The 19,973-nt window shown below is 48.3% G+C and overlaps 1 protein-coding gene across 1 annotated transcript in view; it reads left to right on the forward strand.

The window, feature by feature from the left end:
* The window catches only part of LOC135897132 (voltage-dependent calcium channel subunit alpha-2/delta-3-like), a 197,675-nt gene extending 182,809 nt beyond the window's left edge, over window positions 1-14,866 (forward strand). Inside the window, exons 32-37 of the mRNA XM_070540876.1 lie at window positions 754-824; window positions 913-988; window positions 2,488-2,540; window positions 2,639-2,697; window positions 5,977-6,329; window positions 7,682-14,866. Coding sequence (XP_070396977.1) covers window positions 754-824; window positions 913-988; window positions 2,488-2,540; window positions 2,639-2,697; window positions 5,977-6,329; window positions 7,682-7,795 — 726 coding nt within the window. The 3' untranslated portion in view covers window positions 7,796-14,866. The remainder of the gene's footprint in view (window positions 1-753; window positions 825-912; window positions 989-2,487; window positions 2,541-2,638; window positions 2,698-5,976; window positions 6,330-7,681) is intronic.
* Window positions 14,867-19,973: the final 5,107 nt, after the last annotated feature.

Here is a 19,973-nt window from a genome sequence, read left to right on the forward strand (position 1 = left end):
GCGAAGCCCGAGGGTGGGGGATTGAATCCCGGCCGCGGCGGTCGCATTTCGATGTGGGCGAAAGGCAAGAAGGCGCGCGTAACCTGCATTCGGTGCATAATAAGGAGCCCCAGGTTGTAAAAGTGATTCCGGAGCTCCCCAGTACAGTGTGCGTCGCCATCATAGCGGGGTTTTGGTACTCGGGCGCTTTTTTCATTTCGCCCCATCGAAATGCGGCCGCCGTGGTCGGGATTTGATCTCGCGATTTCGTGCTCAGCGGTGCAACTCCATAGCCAATGAGCCGCCACGATGGGTGTTTGATGTATCGTACGCAAAATTCTGGAATAAACGAAGAATCTGTAGGACTTTTGCCAAGAACCCATAAACGATGTAATGATTTCACATATGTTGTCAACTAATGCGTCATATTTCAGTATCATTAGGACACAGATGCAGGTTAGGAAATCGTGATAACTGTTTTATTTTTTGGTTCCAGGTTAGGAGCCTCAAAGTTGAAGCCCCCGCTTTGTTCGTGTATTTTTTTTTGCCTGTATCCTCACTTTGCTTAAAGAGTTTCAGGTCCAAATTTAAACTTTATTTTGGTTTGTCTCTTAAAAGTAGCAAGCTACGTACAGTTTAACTCACCGGTTGTGTAGTTGAAGCATCTCTGAGAAGCGTCTGCAGGGGCTCTGCAAATGAGTTGAATGCATTGTTTGGAGGCCTTGAAAAGCATAACTGATCTTTTTTCTTTTTTTTTTTCTTACCACTTATCAGGTAGGAAAATTTTTCGGTGAGATAGACGACACACTATTCCTGTCAATGGTCAAGTACAACGTTTACAAGAGGTGAGTATTCAAAAGCACTTACCAAAAGCGACTTCAGCTCTGAAAAAAAAATTCATTCATTTTCTTACCTTCTTCTTTCTTTTTTTAGGGTGAGAATATATGACTACCAAGCTATTTGCAAGGACAAGCTAACACCGTCTGGACCCGCCAACTTTCGGACAAGTGTGAGTCATGATGTAAAAAAGAGACAGAGAGAGAGAAAGAAAGAAACAAAACGAGGGGGGAAACTTGGTTACATACTTCCCAATTCATTGGTTTATTGCGTATCTGGCGAGATTTCAACTGCCGTAGTGATTTGACCTTCAGTTTCGACCCCCTGGTGACGAGCATTAAATGCAAGCTACAGAACCTCTGTAAAAGTATGAGAGTTTGGGCTGAGATGGAATGAGTTCATACTGGTTAATTAACAGCGCAACGTACGGCTAAAGTGTTCATCGACTGTCGTGCTGCTTAGCCACAATGAACGGAATCAAACTTTGTAAGCTCTCAGATTACCATCCAGCGCCTGTTTTACTATAACTTTCCCGTGATGCCTGAGGTCTGGTACCAACCCTACCTTCCTTCTCCTTATCTCTATCATTGTACGCTGCGAGGGCGGGGGTTGCAGTCTTGTAACCTAAATCACGCGCCGCTGCTACCAAGATTATTTTCTCGACTGCTGTCACAAAGAAAGCGACAAGCGCCGGATCCCAACATGTTCGGTGGCTTAGAAATCTATGCTGCGTTGTCGCGTATTAAGTTAAAGCAATATAAATTTGAAGCAAAATATTGCCTTATAAGAAGACTCGAGATTCCCGACCACGCCGGGAACAGTACCGGTAGCTAGCAGATTGGACTGCCGGTCTAATGGGAAAGCAAGCAACGCGGCAGGCATCCAGTTCAAGTTGTCAGTTGTTCTGCTAAGATTTTGCGTGGCAGACCGCGTACAACGCGCATAGAACTACATAGGCTGCTTGTCGCGCTGTTGCACTGTACCTAAGCTACACTGTAGACAGATTTGCGCCCTTAATGGTGTTTTCTATGATTTACGCCAGATGCGGGTGTAATAAAGGCGCGAGTTCTAGACCTATTTGCATCCTTAAGGGTGCAAATAGGTTTAGAACTCACACCCTTACGTCTGTAAAGGGTCTAAGGGTGTAAGTTAAAGACAGGAAGGACTATTACGAACTAGGGTGGTTGCTTGGGCTAGTTGGTAATTCAAGATCAAATATTTTTGATTAATTTTGGCTATTACGAGTCCTTGAGGGGGCAGATCGGTCTAAAGCTAACGCCCTTATTACACCCGTAAAAGGTGCAAGTTATAGACAGAAAGGAATATTAGGGGTGCGATCTTGTACGCGTTCCAAACTCGAACGGAGGCGGTCCGTTCTTTCCGTCGCGAAATTGGCGGTCCGTTCCGTTGCGTTCGTCCGATAGCAGACAACACGGAATGATTGACATCAGATATCACTTCACAATTGACGTCATGGCGTTCTTCACCGTTCAAACTGACCAACCGTGTGCGGCTCGGTGGAACGGACCGCCTCCGTTCTATTCTGGAACGCGTACAAGATCGCACCCTAGGACTCCGTAAAGACTCTTACAGGCGTAAATCGGTTTACAGTGTACAAGAGCCACCAAACGCTTGTAACTAAGCTGTGGTCCCTGTATATTTTATTTTCAGCCATTCCATGCACTGTGGAACGTACTTGCCTGGGTCTGGAAGAAACTCGTCGTGTACGTTATGCTGTTTCTGTCCGATAATCTCCGATACACGTCATGCTCGTTCTTGAGCATGCTGCCAAACGATGTTTTCGTCTCTCTCGAAACTGCAGGCTGGTGATGCACTTCGAGGTCTACAACGTGTTCAGCCTTGAGTGGATCGTCACATCAAGTAAGCAAGCGCTTAACGGATCTGATCTAATCGCGTTCACCACTGAGAAAGCGCTAAAAAACAAAAATTACACCATACCTTTCTTTTTACTTCACAGTGTCAGAAAGCTCGTCGCGTGTGTTTTGTTCGTGCATCTGTTCAAAACAGGTCTAGGAATTCTGTTGTCCACGGTGCATTTAGCGAATATTTAGTTGTCTGCTGCTGAAAGAAATTTGACGCAGAACCGTACACCGACACATAACACACGGCACATAACACAAAGCACGCATACAAAAGAAGGAAGAAAATTCGGTTTCCCTGATGCCGTTTCCTGATTTGCGCTCTTCGCATCGTGTTTACTGAGTGTTCTGCATTGCCCGTCTACCTGTATTAGTAACGATAGCAACAAGCTTAAGTTATGTGAAGCCACCTAGCCACATGTAGCCGCACGAAAATACAGCACCTGTTCCCTTTTCCAAAACCAGCAATAAGTTTCAGAATGCGCGTAGAAGAAATAAACTAAACTTCAACGCTCAAAACAGCAAAACAGTATTATTTCGTCGCCTGCAGCCAGCTCATGCCACAAGCAGGAGCAAATTCGTGCGATGCGATTAGGCCATAGACACTGCTTCGGCTCATCTTCGCTGTCGGCCATCAGCAAAGGGCGCGATACACAGGGGCACTCGAGGACGAGAAAGCCCAGTTTTTCGTGTTAGCACGGGCCACGACAGGTAGACTTTCGCATGATGTAGACATAGCCATTTGGTCAACAGAACGGGCAACGTTATAGTTGACGAGGGTTGAATTTTGCAGCTCAAGAAGGTGAACGAAATACCGAGGGACCAGGTATTGTGGAACTCGGATCGAGCGTCCGTAGCTCACGGCGCGTCCGCGGGATGACGGGCATCTTTGATGTATATACTGCCGGCCAAAGGTGCCTCCTATAGAGGTTTCTCCGTTACTTATCTCAAACCTCAACCGCGCCTCCGTCTCATACCTGCATCTTTCTCGATCTCACTACGTTTATACAGACAAGGGCGTGCGGAAAGTCCATTGTGTACGTCTTGTGGCTGTTACGAGACACTTCAGCACTTTATACTTGAGTGTCCCGCTTTCAGTGCGCAGCGCATGTCACTAGTGAGAAACTATCATCTCCTTGGCCTGCGGTGTGCGACACTCGAGGAATGTTTATACCCCAGTGGCTGTGCATCTAAACGTGATCAGGCCCATCGCGCCCTACTAACCTTTATAGACCTAACTAACTTAGGTTCACGTTTGTAGCATGAACATTCGACATTCTGTTGTAGCGTGACCTTCAGTGACCGGCCCTACTGTGTGTGATCAGTGTTGTACCCTAACGCTTCTTCCTTCGAAGATGGGCGGTGGCGGGTTCAAACATCTTGTAGTGTATATTGTGAACCGGTGATTACGTGCAGGTGATTACGTGAAACGGTGATTACGTGCAGCTTTACTTGGCGTCTCATCGTGGAGAACACAATCAGCCACATAGCGCACTAGCCATAGACGTGGTTGATGATTGTGGAGGCTGTTCGACGCGGCGTCACTTTAATTCCGGCTGCAGAGTTGTACTTTAGTCTTTAGATTTGTCCTGTTGCAGTGTTCTACTTTGGTCTTTAGATTTGTCCTGTTTCTCTCCTTTCCTTTTTCCTTTTTCCTCCCCTCCTTCCTATCTTCCATTTCTGTGTTGCTGTCGCCTCCCTTCAGAAGAGTAGGCAGGCGTTGTGCCCCTTCCGGTGGCAGTTGCCAGCCTGCTCCTCGCTTTCCCTTTCCTGTTACCTGTGTGTATGTGTATATGTGTGCAAAACAAATAATAATAATAATAATAATAATAATAATAATAATAATAATAATAATAATAATAATGCTACCAAAGGCTTCTGCTGTACTCGGCTTCTGTCCTCGGCTTTCATTGTCACTCATTCCGCAACTAGACCACGGGCTATGTGATCTATGCATTGCATATGGCTCCAGTTCTCCCCCTCTCTCAATCTGAACTAAAGTATCATACAGTCGCGCTTGGCCTCCATGCAGTCCCTAGTGAACTCTATCCTTTAGCGTAATGCCTGTTCATTTCTCTTTTCTATCTAGCGGCGCGGTCCTGAGCTTCTGGTTTATCGTTTGTGCACCCTTTGTGCGTGCACCCTTTTGCTAGGATAAACTTTCGAAGCAGGAAAGCACCCTTCACCTAAGAGCCCGGGTGACAGCCGCGGCAATGAGCTGCTGTGAGAACAACGTGACGACTACGCTGATGCCTTCTTACATGTGAATGGTCCGACTGGTATCTGGCGTTCCCGGAGTCGACGAGCGGTGAAGAAAGCGGCCGTGGCTTAGCTTGGTTAAGCCTGGTGATTGCGAAGAAATAGTGTGTTATTCTCGGATCAGCTGGTAGTATGGCTGGTGGTAGTCTTGGGTTATGCTAGTGTAACGGCTTACAGTGAATCATCTAAGAGGAAGTCATCCGTCGGATCCGTGTATGCCGACAAACATTTCCCTCACCAGCGTGCCCACCAGCGCTACTCAGACCGTAGCGCCCCTGGTGAGAGGAGCGGGCGTTAGGCCGCCGTTGGTGGCTACCGCCTCGCCTCACGACGGCGTGAGATGGGGCCCCGTTTTTACACAGCTGGTGTGACGTCACTCGAGGTCACGTGGTGTGACGTCACGCAGCGAGGTCACACCACGCTAAAGGTCACACCACGCTAGAGGTCACGTCACGCTAAAGGTCAATGGTGCCTACCACCGCCTCGCCATGGAACGGGCTGAAGTGCGACCTAAAGCAGTATTGCTTCGCAATAAAAGCCATGGTGCGCAACCGTTGTCATGCTGTCGCCATTTCATTGTCATCGCGTAGCCGTCGCCGTCACGCCGTCGTGATTCTGTCGTCGCCGTCGTGTTCTTGCCGTCATCTTTTCCCTCGTCGGCACACTGTCGTAGTCGTCGAGCAGTCAAATGTCAAATCATTTCTTTGGAATCCCGCAAGGAGGCGGAAAGCTCACGAAAAGGGAAAAAAGATTGTCGTCCGCCCGACTGCGGCTTGAAATTGCGAAGAGTTTTCCTCCTGAGCAACCCGTATTGGTTTCCTGTGTAGCTTCGGGCTACATTCAGGTAGATGCCAATTTTTCTCTTTTCATGATCTTTCCTCCACTTTGCGCGCTTCCGAAGAACTGACCTACCATATCGAAAGTACGTTCATTTGAGTTCCTTGGACCCCACAAAGCTGTTCGCTTACTTCGACGACGGGTCTCTGCAGCACCACGCATTCTTCTTGCGGCGCCCGTGCAGGTGACTACGACTACGGCGACTACGCGGCCGACGACGCGCCGCCCATCCCTAGCAAGACGCGGGCGCGTCCCTGCGACATGGAGATCGAGCTGTTCGAGATGCAGCCCATGGAGCCGGAGCCCATCAAGGGCAAGCTGTCCAAGTGCAGCGACCGCAGCTGCGACAAGCAGTTCATCGTGCAGCCGGTGCCCTCCAGCAACCTGGTCATGCTGGCCGTGTTCACCGACTGCAACTGCACCAGCACGCCTGCACCGCTGGCACAGCGCGAGGTGGTTCCCGACGAGGCCATCTTCTGCAACCAGAGCAGCCTGCCGCGACAGAGGCCCGACGTCTGCATCAACTACCATGCCGAGGCACGTGTGCATGCACAAGCTCGCGCGGACGCCCTTCTTAACGGCGCCAAAGGTTATATCTGCGCCACATTTGGCACATTCGATCGTTACCGAGCCTGACTGGGGACTGAATTTTTGGAACGCGATCGACAATGGTCGCTGTTAGACGGTCCGACGATGTTAATCAAGTTGGGTGAGCTCTAAACTAGCAGGGGTCGGCTATAAGTGGGTCCGAAGCACTTTTGTAGGTTCGCCTAATACGCAGTGTAAATCGTTGGGCATTTACTTCAGCCTATACGACCTTTGCCTAGAAGTTCGATCGCGGTTGTCTGCATATGGATCAAGCACAGTAGTGACTGAAACCGTCCGTGTAGCAGCACTCGATACATATCGAGCTCAATCTTGATAGGGCTCCATCACAATCGAAATGATACCTGTGTAACATCGGTACACCACAATGTTTTAACTGTGAACCGTCCTGTTTACATGTTACAACGCTAAACAGGTGAACCTTTAAACATGTGCGCCCTTTCACGTGGTAACCGGCACTCCTGGCCCTGAGTGATCGTAATTTGCCCTACATAATGCTAATATTGGGCCTAAAGTAATGTTGAGCCTAGAAATTTGCGCCAACGCCCTTAAGATTTGTTGGAGCCAACAATGTGTAACTGAGGAGCATAGAGCTAAATTATAACATACCTAGCATCACGCCTGGCCCTCAAGTTGACTGCACGTTGCTCCTTAAAATTTTAATAACATAGATTTTACCTTTAGGCGTAACGAAAAATAACCGCAACATCCAAGCGCACGCTGCTTGTACGAATATTTAGAGTAATTTGTGCCGACTAACTTTAAAGCGTAAGAATGTGTGCATTTAAAAAGGATGCCGCATTTATATATGCCCCGCCAAATGGAATGGTAATTTAGGCGGGAAAGCTGCAGTCTGCTTGGACTCCTTGTATCATCTCAAAACTTTGTGGCAGCCAAGCGTGTATTTTGAAGAACGCGATCGCGAAATGTCAGTTCTAGCTTTTTTGCAAGACCTTGGAAGTGTTTCATTTCCTGTAGTTTGCGCAGTGTTCAATGAGCTTGCAGGAGGTTGTCATTTGCATTTCGCAAGGTTGCCATATTTGTCGAGGTTTCTGTTGTGCGATATGTAACTATCTCCGTCTACGTTTGTTTCTGAATCCGTTACTTCCCCCTCACCACCGCTGTAAAGCCGAAATGACTCTGTGGCGCATCAAAATAATGGAAACAAACAAAATACCTTATTTCCTGGGCCGTCTTGGCTGGGGCTTTCCAGTTTACGTGTAGTTTGAAAAATCTTACATTTACGCTTGTCTCTTACGTGTTCCTTTTCTGTCTGCTTGCAGGAGGCGGAACTGAAAAGGCAATGTGGCCGCGCCAGCGCATCGCAGACCGCTTCACTTGCTCTTCTGCTCGCCGCCACACTTCTCGCGAAATCCTCGTCCTGCTTTTGGGTTTGAAAGGCTTCGCACGCCGCCGCTGCCGCCGCCGCCAACATAGTCGCCACCGCTGATTGGAGCAAGTGCAAAACAAGAAGCACGAGCACGACACTGCTTCCATGTGGACGCACAAAAGAAACTGCGCAGAAGGAAGCCGAAGCTCGCAGCAGACGACGTGACAACCTCTACGCCGCTGCGACTGCCCTTTTGTCTGTGTGTGTGCGCGCTTCGAATCTCTGTCGCTTCGAAACGTTTGGGTGCGCTTTCCTCTGAGGGCGGCGCGTTTAACCCGACTACACGCGACGATGGACGTGTCACGGTATGACATTCTTTTTGCGCCACGTGCCTCTTTGCATACAGCGATTTGTCGCAGAAGCCGCACCATTTTTGCATCGCCGCGATGTGACGCACACGTCCGCCTGGTACAAGTTTGCTTCCTTCATCCCGAGTTGCCCGCCTAGATGGGAAGACGCCTTCGAAAAAGAAAGGATAACACTCGGCGTCAATTCCGTTACCGCACGCTGCAAGTGCGAAAGCCTGCTAAACCCTCCTCCCCATCTGAGATCGGTTTTACAACCGCCGCAACTTTAAGCCTCGAAAAGCGCGGCTGCAATATAAGCACGAGTGCTACTGCCAGCTTTGAGCCGTCGCTTCACTACACCGACCTGAGTTTCTTTCAGAAAAGTGCCGAAAGTCATTTTATGGAGAATAGAGCTCGACCTTGTGTCATGGGCAGCTCCAGATTCGTAGCTCCTAAATGAAGAGCTGCAGATAAACAAAAAGTCAAAAGCGACAAGAGGAGAGCACTGATGGTTGATTTCTATGAACGCCTACCTGCTAGTACGCTTAACTGAAGCGAGGACGTTGTTGAAAGATATCATGATGTCGTTGTCCCCTGCTGATTCTACCGAAGTAAGCGCAAGCAGTCCAGATGGACCGAGGAGGATCGTCTCACGTGATGGCTTGGGAAACCAGTCGAGCCTCGTAGAAAGAACTCGATCAAGGCATATCAGTGTGCGTTCGGCCAACGCAAGCCAGTACCGTCAGACTTTTTCCCCTTCAAGAATCAAAACCGGACTACCCTTAGGAACGGTGGCTGTGACCTTTTTTTATCTAGTCTGCCGCTCATGTGGCAACAGTGAAATGACTCCGAATCGATTGTTATCTCTGTCTTCAGCACCCGCTGACTTCGCCCCCTGAAAATGCGCATTGCGATTTGAAACGCCATCTGTGTCCCGGATCACTGCTGAATTCTTTCTCTCTCTCTCTTTTTTTTTTCGTGCGTACGTGTGCCTGTGATGTCGTCTTTAGCGGATCAGTTAACTGTATAAGACCGTGTGTTTGTGCGTGTCACCTTCCCCTTTTATCGTCGCCTGTCAGCGTATATGACCTGAAACTTACGTCGGCTTTCTCCTGCAACTCACAAAGTTTTTCTGTCGCTACTTTAGCGTTATTTTAGCCCCCCTCTCGCCGCATCATGGTCGCGAAAGGTGAAGCAGCGATTGTTGAAGTGTCGCTGTGGGTATCGATAGATGGCACTTGCAACATTTCGATCAGAGGCGACCTCACTTTCATACCATGTAGCACTCTTCACTGCCTAGAGCCGGTACGAAAAACGCGGGAAATGAGACTGGAAAAAAAAATAAGTTGCTCGCATACCGGCATTTCCTCGCTTTAATGCTGCCCCGAATATGGATAGATGCGCCAGCATGTTAGACTTATACCACAGCCCTGGAGATCCGCGCGCAGCTAGATCTCGAAGGTCGGTCTTATGTCCGTATTGTTTTATCATTCAATGCTGCCCCGACTAGAGGCGCGAGCGTGTTAGCCTTATACAATGGCCTCGGAGATTCGCGCGCAGCTCGATCTAGGAAGTCATGCTTATTATGGCCCACATTCTTTGTTGACTCTTCCGTTTGGCGGGCTACCTTATTTTTGGAGTGGTAGACGGCGCTGCCACACGGTCCAAGGAGCCCCTTACGGTTCGATGTCGTTCCTCTGCGATTTGATGGACTGCTTGAGGAAGGCACTTGCACTCCTGCTTCTTCGAGTGGGCGCTGAAGGTGCTGGATAACGAAACCATAGCTCAAGAATCACCGAGGGGCCGACATTGAATCCCTTAGTTGAGCGGCAGCGCTTTAAGAATCCGGTGGTGTTGTGAACAAGAAAAACCCCGCTAAATTGAGAGGCTAAGCGCCAGTTGTATCTGTCAGTGCGTTGATGTGTTCTTCGAACACAGTCCGCTTCGTTGGCACTCACCGGTATTCGTGGAAATGACGGGCTACGTCACTGAAACCGCATTTCTAAGGAATGTGCCAGTTGTCACTTGTCAGTTCATCGTAACCTTACAGCCGCGTACGACACGCTTGTGTCGGAACACCAGGCCTGCGCAAGCTGATAGCCTGTAATTGAGAGAGAGAAACAAAAAGAAAGGTAGTCACATGGTAGTCATTTCCTTGCTGCCGCTTCTCGAGAAATATAATTCCTGCCATGGGAAATTTCCAATAAACACAAGTAAGCTCGAGGTATGAGAATCATCCTTGTTGCGTGCCCTTCTTAAGCACCAATTTGTCCAGCAAAAGTTAAAGCTGTTTAACCGCTTCTTGTTGTCAGGTTACGGGCTACCGGCGCTCACACTTTGCTCAGACTTAAGTGCACTACTCGGGGAGGACGTGGCAACGCTGCGGAGCAGACGGTAAGAATGAACGTGTACGGCGTTCAAAGCCAACGGTAAATCTGTCTCCACCGAGCGGCGTTACAGCTCATTCGCGCAACGCCGCTCCGTGAGCCTGTTATGACCTTGTTATGGTCACCGACACCTGACGACAACCACGCAAGGCCGTCAAGAGCTCGCTTCCTATGCACGGTAGAACCGAAACAGCCGAACAGCCTACATCTTGACTAAGCTTTCATTAGGCCTTGCGGAGACGTTTTTGCATGGAGTGGTCGCACTTGAACAGACAGCGCTACGTTACGGGCAGGAAAGCCAATCTTGACATTGCTTTTCCAACCGGAAATTGCTCCAGAATTAAAATGAGCAAGTTACGCGTTCCTTGTAGTTGCAAAGCATAAATGCAGTTTTCTCGACGCCGTTTGTTCGTGAGGGGACTACTTCACCTCACCGACTCCTTGCTTGCGAAGAGAAAGGTGTGGGTAGCGTACGTAAGCCAACCAGAAAAAAAAAACTTAAGATTCTCCGTCGCCTATTGTGACCGCAAACGACGGAATGCGCATTGGCATTGTAAACGATGTTCCCAAAAAGGCCATATATACGTTTCTTTTTCTCGTTTCTTTCCCCAATGTACTTACGAATATTCGGTGCGAAGTGGGATGTGTTCACACCCGCCGTTCTCGAAGAACCTGCGGTCTTCTTTGTGCGTGTGTCGCTGTGTGCGCGCGTGTGTGTTGTCGCGATCACCTGTCGCTCGGACTCGTGCATCGCGTCACTGAAGACGACTGGAACAGTTCTTGCTCAAGCGATATGTGCAAGTCGTGATAGCGCTCTTTGTGTGTGTTCGTCGTCTATCTTTTTCACGCAAGTCCTTGTGCATTGGGGGTCTTCGGCATAAAACTTTACCGAGGCGCGCAGCGTTGTGAAATATTGTAATCTTATCACGCGTGTACAGACAGTTACGCTTCCCAAGATACATCTTGCCTGTTGGGGAAGAAAAAAAGACCGGCATTTTTTCAAACGCCGGTTCTAGAGCGTCTACTACATAGTCACACTTCGGGTATTGTCGGTGAATTTTCTCGGACGAAGAGTGTAACATCTCTTTTTCGCTTTCTAGCGTTTTCGCAGTGTTGTTAGGTGCAAGAAGCTCGTAGCGGTTCTACGGAACGCGATCGCCAAAGATTTCATGGCGCATGCTGAAGTGTTTAAGTGACTGACCAAATTCTAATCGTCGGCGAATAGAGGTGGGAAAGATAGCAAGACTGCGCGTCAACTTTCACGGTGCTGAACTGTTAGTTGTATAACGCCTTCTCGAGAACTTTCTTTCCTGTAGTACTTTACACACGCCCCATGCGAAACAGTGCCTCCGTAGCGGAGCGCTTACAAAATACGATCCACTACCGTGGCCTCTGAGATTGGACGGAACGCGTAAGCAGTGCACGCCGTCCGATCTCGGAGGCAATGTCACTACTCCATGCGTAGTTTGTTCAACGTTCGGATTTCAGCGTCACACCCATAGCATAGTGATGAGGTGCATCGCGTAGCACGATCGGAGTGTCAAGAGGCGCCACCGCGAGTGACAGCGTGCGGCACACCCTTGCAGCAATGGCGCTGTTGGCGTGTTTACGTTGTGATGTCACAAGGCGCTCAAATAGGGTGCGTGAGGGAAATACTTGCGCCACTTACTAGAGCAGGAACGTGTGGAAGCCAACTTTTAGGAATCAAACGTTGGGTTTTTTCTCAAGTCACCCAGTTGGATTTTTGTGTTGTGGCTCGCCAATGAGCGTCCTGCCGACTTTCTTTTGTGATGTAATTTAAATAGTTGTATAATTTTTGTTAGGGCATGCACAGCTAACTTTAGTTCCCTGCTTGCAATCGTTTCTAACTTTAGCGGAGGGTGACTTGTTGGGATCACATGGTGTCACGTCAGGAACTTCCGTGTGGTTATCCAAATCTTCGTCAGAGTGGTTTTATTTCTGAACATTCAGCTAACGGTTGTAGACGTCCGCACTTGCGTCTTCGCGAAAACTATTTACCGAAACGCCTGTGCATACAAGGTCTGTTGAGTACTCATAGCTGATTTGTCGATTAATCGACCAATCGCGCAAGGCGTCGAGATGCACTGCAGACCCGGGCTCCCGTTACCATTCAAACCAAGCTTTCTGCGTTCTAAAGCTTGACCGTACTGCTAGCGTGCAGCCATTTTTTGTGCGCCTATTGGAGGAAATTAAACTGCCGACACGACACGTTTCGGTTGTCCGTGTGTTCATGTGATGCAACGGGTGCGTTACAGTTAATATTGACGATGCTGCCGGTTGTCTCTGGTCGCCTGTATGCACCACCTAGACCCCTTTCCCACCTTCAACTTTCGTTTTTTTGTTCTTGCTTTTTTTCTGTGATGAGGTCGACTGTTTTCGAATTATATGTGCTAGAGCTCCAGACGTGAAAGTTTCGTGACGTCAACCGACTTCTTGGGCTTAGAAAGGTGACGTGAGAAACTCGCTAACGTCCTGTTGATTGTCTATACTTTTCTTCTCACCCGCCGGTGGCGTTTCGTCGATTGTTGTGACGGCGAAATGATTTCACTCGCCGGTATTGACACAGGTGCGCAGAACACGTATTCTGCATATACAGCCTAGCTTTTCCCCTGTACCATTTTAACGGCGTTTTCTTTTTTTTTTTAGCTAAGTGCATGTAGGGTGACCGTCGTCTTGACGGCGTTACTGAGAAATTCAGTTTTCAAGTCTAGTAGCAAGTGTAAAAGAAAGCCTTCGGGCTTGCATGAAGGATAATTTAAACCGAAGTGGTATAGATGTTAGCCATTCGCTGAGTCACTGCGTCCCACTACCTATCGCAATATTTTTTAAACAATCGCGCTATGAGTGGACACCCACTCCCGGGCGAAAAACCTAATCCGCGAACTTTGCAGGCGCTGTTTTCTGAAGGCAATGCGCCATATTTGGCTGCCTCAGCAGAATGGCGGGGCTCGGAAGTGCGCGTACGGTTACCACCGTGCGTCTCGGTGATCAAACAAGGAATACAAAAAAAGATAACCTTAATATGCGAATGACCACCCTTTTCAATTGTATCCGCGGAGAGAGTTTCCAGTTTTGGAGTGTCGTAACTCCAGACGATGCAAGTTTTCTGCGAGCTCTACGTGAAACTCTGCAAACTGCTCCCTCACATATTTGCATATTTCTATAAAGGGGCACTAAAGTGAAACGTTAAATTAAGCTATATTAGCGAACTGCACTCCCGCAGTGGCAGAAAGTCTAGGCTTACTGGAGAAAAAGTGCAACACCGAAGCCACAGGTGGCAACTCCACCCTCTGTTACTCATTTCGCTCTCCCATGATTCCTGAGCTGCTGCAAGTGGGCCTGATGTGGACATCTGCGCTGGGGCAAGAAGCCTGAAAACGTATCAATTGGCTCGTCGCCTGCTGGTGGCCATTACATAGCCAACGTCCCTGACGTCATCGAAACGCGTCCGTGCTGGCGTACAAATAGCGTCACAAGTTCCCGCACCAGCTTGCCCTGACGTCATGGCTGTTGACGTCAGTAAACCCTTTTTAATTGTTTTGCGGTAAAGAATGACCACATTTCAATCTAAACGAGTGAAAGACTCAACGTATAGCAAGTCGTTTGAGAACCTTCCCGGCGCGAAAATGGCACAAATACATTTTTTTTTATTTGATGACATCACACTGACGTTTTGTGATCTGGTTACGGCGCTAAATTCAAACGAACGCTCGGCTTTATTTTGTTGCACTAATTAGAATTTTCCCGTGAATTGAGATAGACTATCGAAATAAAGACTATTGAAACAATGTTTTACCAGCCTCAACTGGTTTGTCATAGTGTCATTGTCAATATTGTCAAGTGTCATATTTAGTGTCCCTTTAACTTTTCCTTACGAATCCTCATAACACTACCATTGCGGCGACGAACAGTGAAGTTTTAGTGTTGTTGCTGTTGCTTGTCTATTTTTCATCCCCTGTCGCTATTTTGCTCTTTTCGTGTTTCACTTCCACCCCGGAAGTACCTCATGCGGAAGCACTGTACATATGCGCGAGGCGATAGGCTTTTTTGTATAAAAAGGCGTTCGATGAAGATTTTTTTTCTTTTTTTCATGCGCGCGTGTGCGTGTGTGTGTGCACCGTATGCATGGCTACCCACGGTTCGACTAACGAACTTGTTTTCTTCCTGTTGGTGTCAACATCGTCTGCTTTTCCTTTCTTCTGTATTTTCTTTTTTTATTTCAGTCGTGGTATTCGTCGGCAAACGCATCTGTTCACCCCTTTTCTAAAAGCTTGGCCGGGTATGCGTGCCGACCTGTGCAATATATGGTGCCGCGCCGGAACATTGATTTACTGTCTCTTCTGCCTCCAGGTGCAATTAAAGGCGACACGTATGTGGTTTTCATCATGTCTTGGTTCTTTCCGCTATTGTCCGCTAGGGACCGTGGACGGGGAGAGTGAGAAGGAGCAACTGCTTCGGGAACCCACCTTCCCCCCTCACCTCTTCCCCTCTGGCTACGCCACTGGTAATCTCGAAAAGAGAGCTTAATAAGGCGCCACGATCAGACCGGTATAACTGATAAAGCAGCGCCAAGATATGTCAGGAACACGTCTAAACCGTCTTTAAAACAAATCGCAAGGTTCGTAACGGTGGTACTCTTCTCCAAGGGTGGAAAGTGTCAACCGTAATCTTCGTTTCCAAACCAAGTAAATCTCCCTCTCAGCAAAGTGTGCCTATCTCTTTACCTTTCAGTGCAGGTAATGAAGCGTGTCGTACGTGACGTACGTAGTGCGAAGCGCATGGTAACCTTATTATACCTTGAAAAAGGGCATAGCCATCATTTCACTATGTGAAAGTGGATGTACCACAAAGCTGTCGCCGATGTTAGGCAAGCACAACCGACGTCAAGCGAAGTTACGCAAGCACCACCACCACAGGCGGTGTACGTCACACGCACACGCTCGGGTGCGCAAGGGAATCGCATCCTCATTCATTTAGAGAGGTCGCGGGATCGAATCCCGGCCACGGCGGCCGCATTTCGATGGGGGCGAAATGCGAAAACACCCGTGTACTTAGATTTAGGTGCACGTTAAAGTACCCCAGGTGGTCGAAATTTCCGGAGTCTTCCACTACGGCGTGCCTCATAATCAGAAAGTGGTTTTGGCACGTAAAACCATATAGTTCAATTTTAAATTAAATTCTTCCAGACCCTCCACCAAACGCAAGTGCATTGTTGAACTAAATGAATATTCAAAAGCAAAAAGCGTAAGAAAAAAATTCACCGACGATTACGATGCTTCCCAATGCGACATTCGAACGCAGCTGTATATGCGTTTTCATTTCGCGTCTATTGGCTGGCGTGGACAATCGGTTTTGTACGGAACGTTGCAAACGGAGCAAAATTCGTCGGATGAAGAAATGCATGTTTTGTACCGCAGCCGGAGACGCTATGTGACATTGCACCACCTTCGGGAGTGACCCAGTTCACTACCTTCGGGATCGGGCCACGTCGGTGAGAAATCGCGCCCAGCCGTGGATTCTTTTGTAACATTTATTATACTCGAGAAGAGCGACGCACGTCCGCGACGAAGTTCACGCGTAGCGTCGCGCCTCACTGTTTTGTCACTGCTGGAATGAGAGCTGCACTTTAAGATAACTTACGCCTTTAAAAGGGAATGAGTGTGCAAGCCGGTCTATAACTCACACCATTACACCCTCTTTTTTCTGTGTACGGGCGCGAGTTGTCGACCTATTTACACCCATACACATTTAAAGGCGTAAGCTATCTTACGTTGTGGTCGTGTACTTATTGCAGAAAAAGACGACGCTTTAACTCAGCAAGAAAAGGTCATAGATAAGTACAACATTGTGTAAACCAGCATAGACATCGCTTACTTTTACGCTCACATCTGATTTCTGGTTTCTACTAAAGAAATTTCGTGCTCGACGCTTTCCTGCGCATAGCATCTATGAACAAGAAATAGAAACTAGAAAACCGCTGTCACATTCCGTTCGAACACCTCGGCAGCACAAATAAATTAATATTCTACGAGGTCTGACCTCAATAGATCGTGCAGTACGTTTTAAAAAAAATCATTTCACAATCTGTCAGATAAATCGATGTGGTCGCCTTAAAAATACTCACCATTGTACACAATTCGTTGGTTGCACCTTTTCTTTCATTGCTGGAAGAATGCGTGCCCTTGGAAGTCCCCTTGCATTGGGTGCTTTAACAACGATGTCGTTTCCGCTCGAATTGTCACATCACCGAAGCACAGCCTTCCCTGAAGCACCACTTTGCATATGGGGAACGAAAAGAAAAAAAAGAAAAATTCGCAAGTGGCTAAATATAACGAGTAAGGAGGGTGTTCCAGCACAGTGTAATGTCATTGCCTGCCAAAGACACACTATTCAATACCGAGTATGCCGGGGCATTATCGTAGTGAAAAGTCCAGGACTCCTCCTGCGACAAATTTGGTCGCACACGAGTCACACACGATCTCTCTGACGCTTCAGTACCTACACGTAGAAAGCAGCAGTATTGAAAGCTCGAGGTACAAATTCGTTGTGCCCAATTTTATGGCAGTAAAGAAAAAAGCCACGATCAACATGTCTGACTTTTGCTTCATTATTCCGCGCTTATCGTGGCGTTGGCCCATCCGCCATGTTGGCGTAGCGCTTTTTCGTTGCGCTGCTGAGCCCGATAGCTCGTAATCAAATCCCGGGAGCGGCGCTCCCATTTCCACAGGGTATGGTATGGTATGGTAAAACTTTATTAATTAAAGTCCTGCAGATCGTGAGTCTTCACGAAGCGGGCCGCTCCCACGTGGGAACCGGAAGGCCGAGCCTCTCGGCCGCATCGTGGGCCTGCTGGACAGCCCAGAGTTGGTCAGCCAGAAGAGGGCTGCGGAGAACCGCCTCCCATCTGGCCGAGCTGTTAGCGATGATAGAGCGTGACCGAGCACACCGCCAGAGCATATGGTCTAACGTGGCTATATCTCCACAATCGTGGCAGGTAGCGTTGGTGTAAGTATGCGGATAGATTTTATTTAAGAGCGATGGATTCGGATAGGTATTCGTTTGTAGTAGACGGAGCGTTAATGCTTGAGCTCTATTGAGGCGCGGATGAGGAACAAAGTAGGTTCTACGGCTGAGATAGTAGTGTTTAGTTATCTCGTTGTAGGTGGAGGGCGTGTCCCTGTTCTCTAGTGAGTCGGCTTCCGATTGGTCGAGGGTAGCGCGGTGGGCAAGTTCACGCGCAGACCCGTGAGCCGACTCATTGAGGTTGGGAGGAGCACCCTTTATCTTTTCCACGGGGTGGCCAAAATTAATCCGGACGCCCCCACTACGGCGTGCCACTTATCTTCATCTGTCTTGCTCGCGTTTTTTTTTCTTTTCTCGAAAGCTCTGCGCTCGCTGCTTTCCTCGCCACAATGCTATGCCACGCTGATAACGCACATACCATTCGTGACCGAGAAGTACCGGGCGCGTAGCGTTCAATGGCCATTAAAGGAAAATAATAAGTCGAGACGGACTGAACTATAAGGCTGGTATGGTCACAAATTCGCCATTTGAAGCGAGAACAGAGTTTTTGTAAGCAACAAAATCACGAAAATAGAAAATCGGAGCGGCCCCACCTGTTGCAGACTATGGCCCCCTAATTTTTCGTGTGATGCGAGGTTCATTGTTTAGGGCGGCCGCCGGTAAACGAGAGATGTTAACGAGATGTGTACAAGCGAAGAGCCGAAGCGGCCGGTATGCCGAACGCCGCCCTGTTCGAGTTGGGAGCTTTCGCTACATTAGCAGTGGCTGATTCGTAGAAAGCGGCAGAGGAGGTGGGGCGTCCATTACGTCCGCTAGTCATATTTCGCGCGAGTGATTCTAATTGAGGAGCGGCAGTGGCCCTTTTTCGTGGCAAATTTCACGGCAAGGTCTCATAATGGCGCAGAAAACCGTGATAGATTTCGATACAGATAATCTATCGATCCAGCTCGACTCAATATTTTCCTTTGCATTCCCTCCTAATAAAGAAAAAAGCGCGCAAATTAAGATGGATGATGATGCTTGTTTAGGTACAAGATAAGCTCCAAAGGTTTCAAGCTTCTTTTTTTTTTTAAGTGCACACGATACAAGAAATTTACACGCTTTGAGGCATATCTTCTGCTCACACAATAACAGTCACCTATATTGCGTGCATTTTCTTCCATTAACCCTCTGCGTTCTCAAGCTTCCTCTCATAAACGCAATGTCACACGGGCTGTTCGTGACGTCAGTGCACTAGCACGGCTCTTCGATAACTGCACACAAGGTGTACTTTCATCAAGCGTGCGGGGATCCGGGCAATCAGCCTATTGACGATTATTGTTTGAGGACAAGATAAGCCCCACCAGGAGCAAGCATTCAAAGGCACACGGATATTCCAACTTGTTATGCACAAGCAGGGCATAGCAAGCGGGGCATAACAAGGACGTAACAGGCGGGCAGGAATAGGGAAGAGGGCTCATGAAGCCTTTTCTAAACCTTTAATAGGGTGCAGCGTTACCTTCTTCTCTTTTTTTTTTTGGGGGGGGGGGGGGGGCAGGGGCTGGCCAACCTGAGCGTATCCGTTTATTCTTCACGCGAATCGGGGTGCACAGGCTTATAACGAATGATGTATGCGACAAACAATCGCTTACGAAAGAAATGTTGTGGCCTGTCTGGGCCTAAATTTTAATTAGCTATACCCTTACCTTTCTTTATTTTTTTCTGAGGCAAGCCTATCGTCGTATGGAATGTAGGTTCTCGTGCAGCAAACTAAGTGAAAGGAAAAAAGCGTTTTGCTCCGCCAGAATCCAAATTCCAACTATGGGGGAAGATTTTAGTCGGCTATAGCCTTTTTGTTATTTTATTTTCAGGCAAGTCAATCGGTGTGTATGCGCTTATAATTCGCGTAAGTGGGCTTGCGTGCGCTGAACAGAAGTGATTTAAGCGACGAACCATCTATATTGAGAAAAATGTTTGGACATCTATGGCGCACAAATTTACTCGGCTTTAGCCGTCCCTTTCTTTCCTTTCTGCGAGCGAGCCAGTCGGTGGGTATCCCTTTCTACTTCGCGTAAATGGGCGTGACTATGCTCAAAGAAAATGATCTATGCCACGACGCATTGATTTGAAGAGAAACGATTGGACATCTTTGGGACAAAATTTTAGTGGGCTATTGCCTTACCCCTTTTAAGCCAAATTTGGCACTGTCCCACACTTGGCCTAACGGACCCTCCGTTTTTGTTCGTTTGCTGGCACGCTGACCGAACTTGCCACCTCGTGCACACTTAGCCTAACAGGCCCTCCATTTCTCATGCTTTTTCTGGCAGGCTGGCCGAACTTCCCGCCTCCGTACATACTTGGCCTAACGGGCCCTCCATTTCTTGTGCTTTTTCAGGGAGGCTGACCAAACTTGCCACCTTCGTACACACTTGGCCTAACAGGCCTTCCATTTCTTAAGTTTTTCTGGCAGGCTGGGCGAAGTTGCCAC

The sequence above is a fragment of the Dermacentor albipictus genome, chromosome 6 (assembly GCF_038994185.2).
Source record: "Dermacentor albipictus isolate Rhodes 1998 colony chromosome 6, USDA_Dalb.pri_finalv2, whole genome shotgun sequence".
Lineage (NCBI taxonomy): Eukaryota > Metazoa > Arthropoda > Arachnida > Ixodida > Ixodidae > Dermacentor > Dermacentor albipictus.